The sequence below is a fragment of the Colobus angolensis genome, unplaced genomic scaffold, assembly GCF_000951035.1.
Source record: "Colobus angolensis palliatus isolate OR3802 unplaced genomic scaffold, Cang.pa_1.0 Scaffold747, whole genome shotgun sequence".
Classification (NCBI taxonomy): domain Eukaryota; kingdom Metazoa; phylum Chordata; class Mammalia; order Primates; family Cercopithecidae; genus Colobus; species Colobus angolensis.
The window spans coordinates 248,972-249,809 of record NW_012121232.1 but is presented as its reverse complement, the minus strand read 5'-3'; the positions used below and the strand labels follow the sequence as shown (position 1 = coordinate 249,809).

At 56.8% G+C, this 838-nt stretch overlaps 1 protein-coding gene across 1 annotated transcript in view; it reads left to right on the top strand.

Moving 5' to 3' along the window:
- LOC105501745 (melanoma-associated antigen C1-like) overlaps positions 1-838 on the top strand; it is a gene marked incomplete at its 5' end in the record, with an annotated part of 67,267 nt that overhangs the window by 1,523 nt on the left and 64,906 nt on the right. The window contains 1 exon segment of the mRNA XM_011927783.1: positions 647-811. Coding sequence (XP_011783173.1) covers positions 647-811 — 165 coding nt within the window.

Sequence of the window (838 nt, the reverse complement as noted above, 5' to 3'; positions counted from 1 at the left end):
TCCTGAAAGCACCACAGCAGAGGAGGCCCAGGCACTGCCAGGAGTCAAGGTGAGTGCACAGCCTGACTCTGTACCAAGGGCCCTACCCCCAGAAACCGGGCAGACCTGGCAGCACCCAGCCCGTAGCCACCCACTGTCATTCCTGGTGCCTCAGACTCTGCCTGCCAGCTGTGCCCTGAGGTGCTTTCTCACATCCTCCTACAGGTTCCCAGGAGACAAACCTCCTAGGAAGACAGGCGACCTGTGAGGCCCTAGAGCGCCACCGTAAGAGAAGAAGAGCTGGAAGCCGGCCTTTGTCAGAGCCATCATGGGTGAGTTTCTCAGCTGAGGCCACTGGCACCGTCCCTCTCTCCCTCAGTCCTGTGGGATCCCATCATACCCATTCGTGCTCACACGTTTACCTGCTGCTCCTGAACAATATTCATCGTGCCTCTCTTTCCAAACCTTCCATGCCCCAGCTTTGAGCAAGGCTTCCTGAAGCCAAATTTCATACTGGAGTTGGTAGATGCAGAGGATCCCCCAGAGGAGAGACAGGAGGAAGCCGCCTCCATTTTCTCTTTCTCTTTCCACTTTTTATTCCCCTCCTCCTCTGCCTCCTCTTCTTCCTTCTCATCCTCATCCTCTTCTCTGATTCTGTGTTCTCCAGGGGACAAGGAGATGCCTGCTGCTGCGACGCCGAGTCTTCTCCAGAGTTCCGCTGAGAGTCGTCAGAGTCGTCCTGAGTGGGAGGACTCCCCGGGTCTTCTCCAGAGTCCTCCTGAGGGGAAAGACTCCCAGTCTCCTCTCCAGATTCCTCAGAGTCCTCCTGAGGGTGACGACTCCCAGTCTCCTCTCCAGA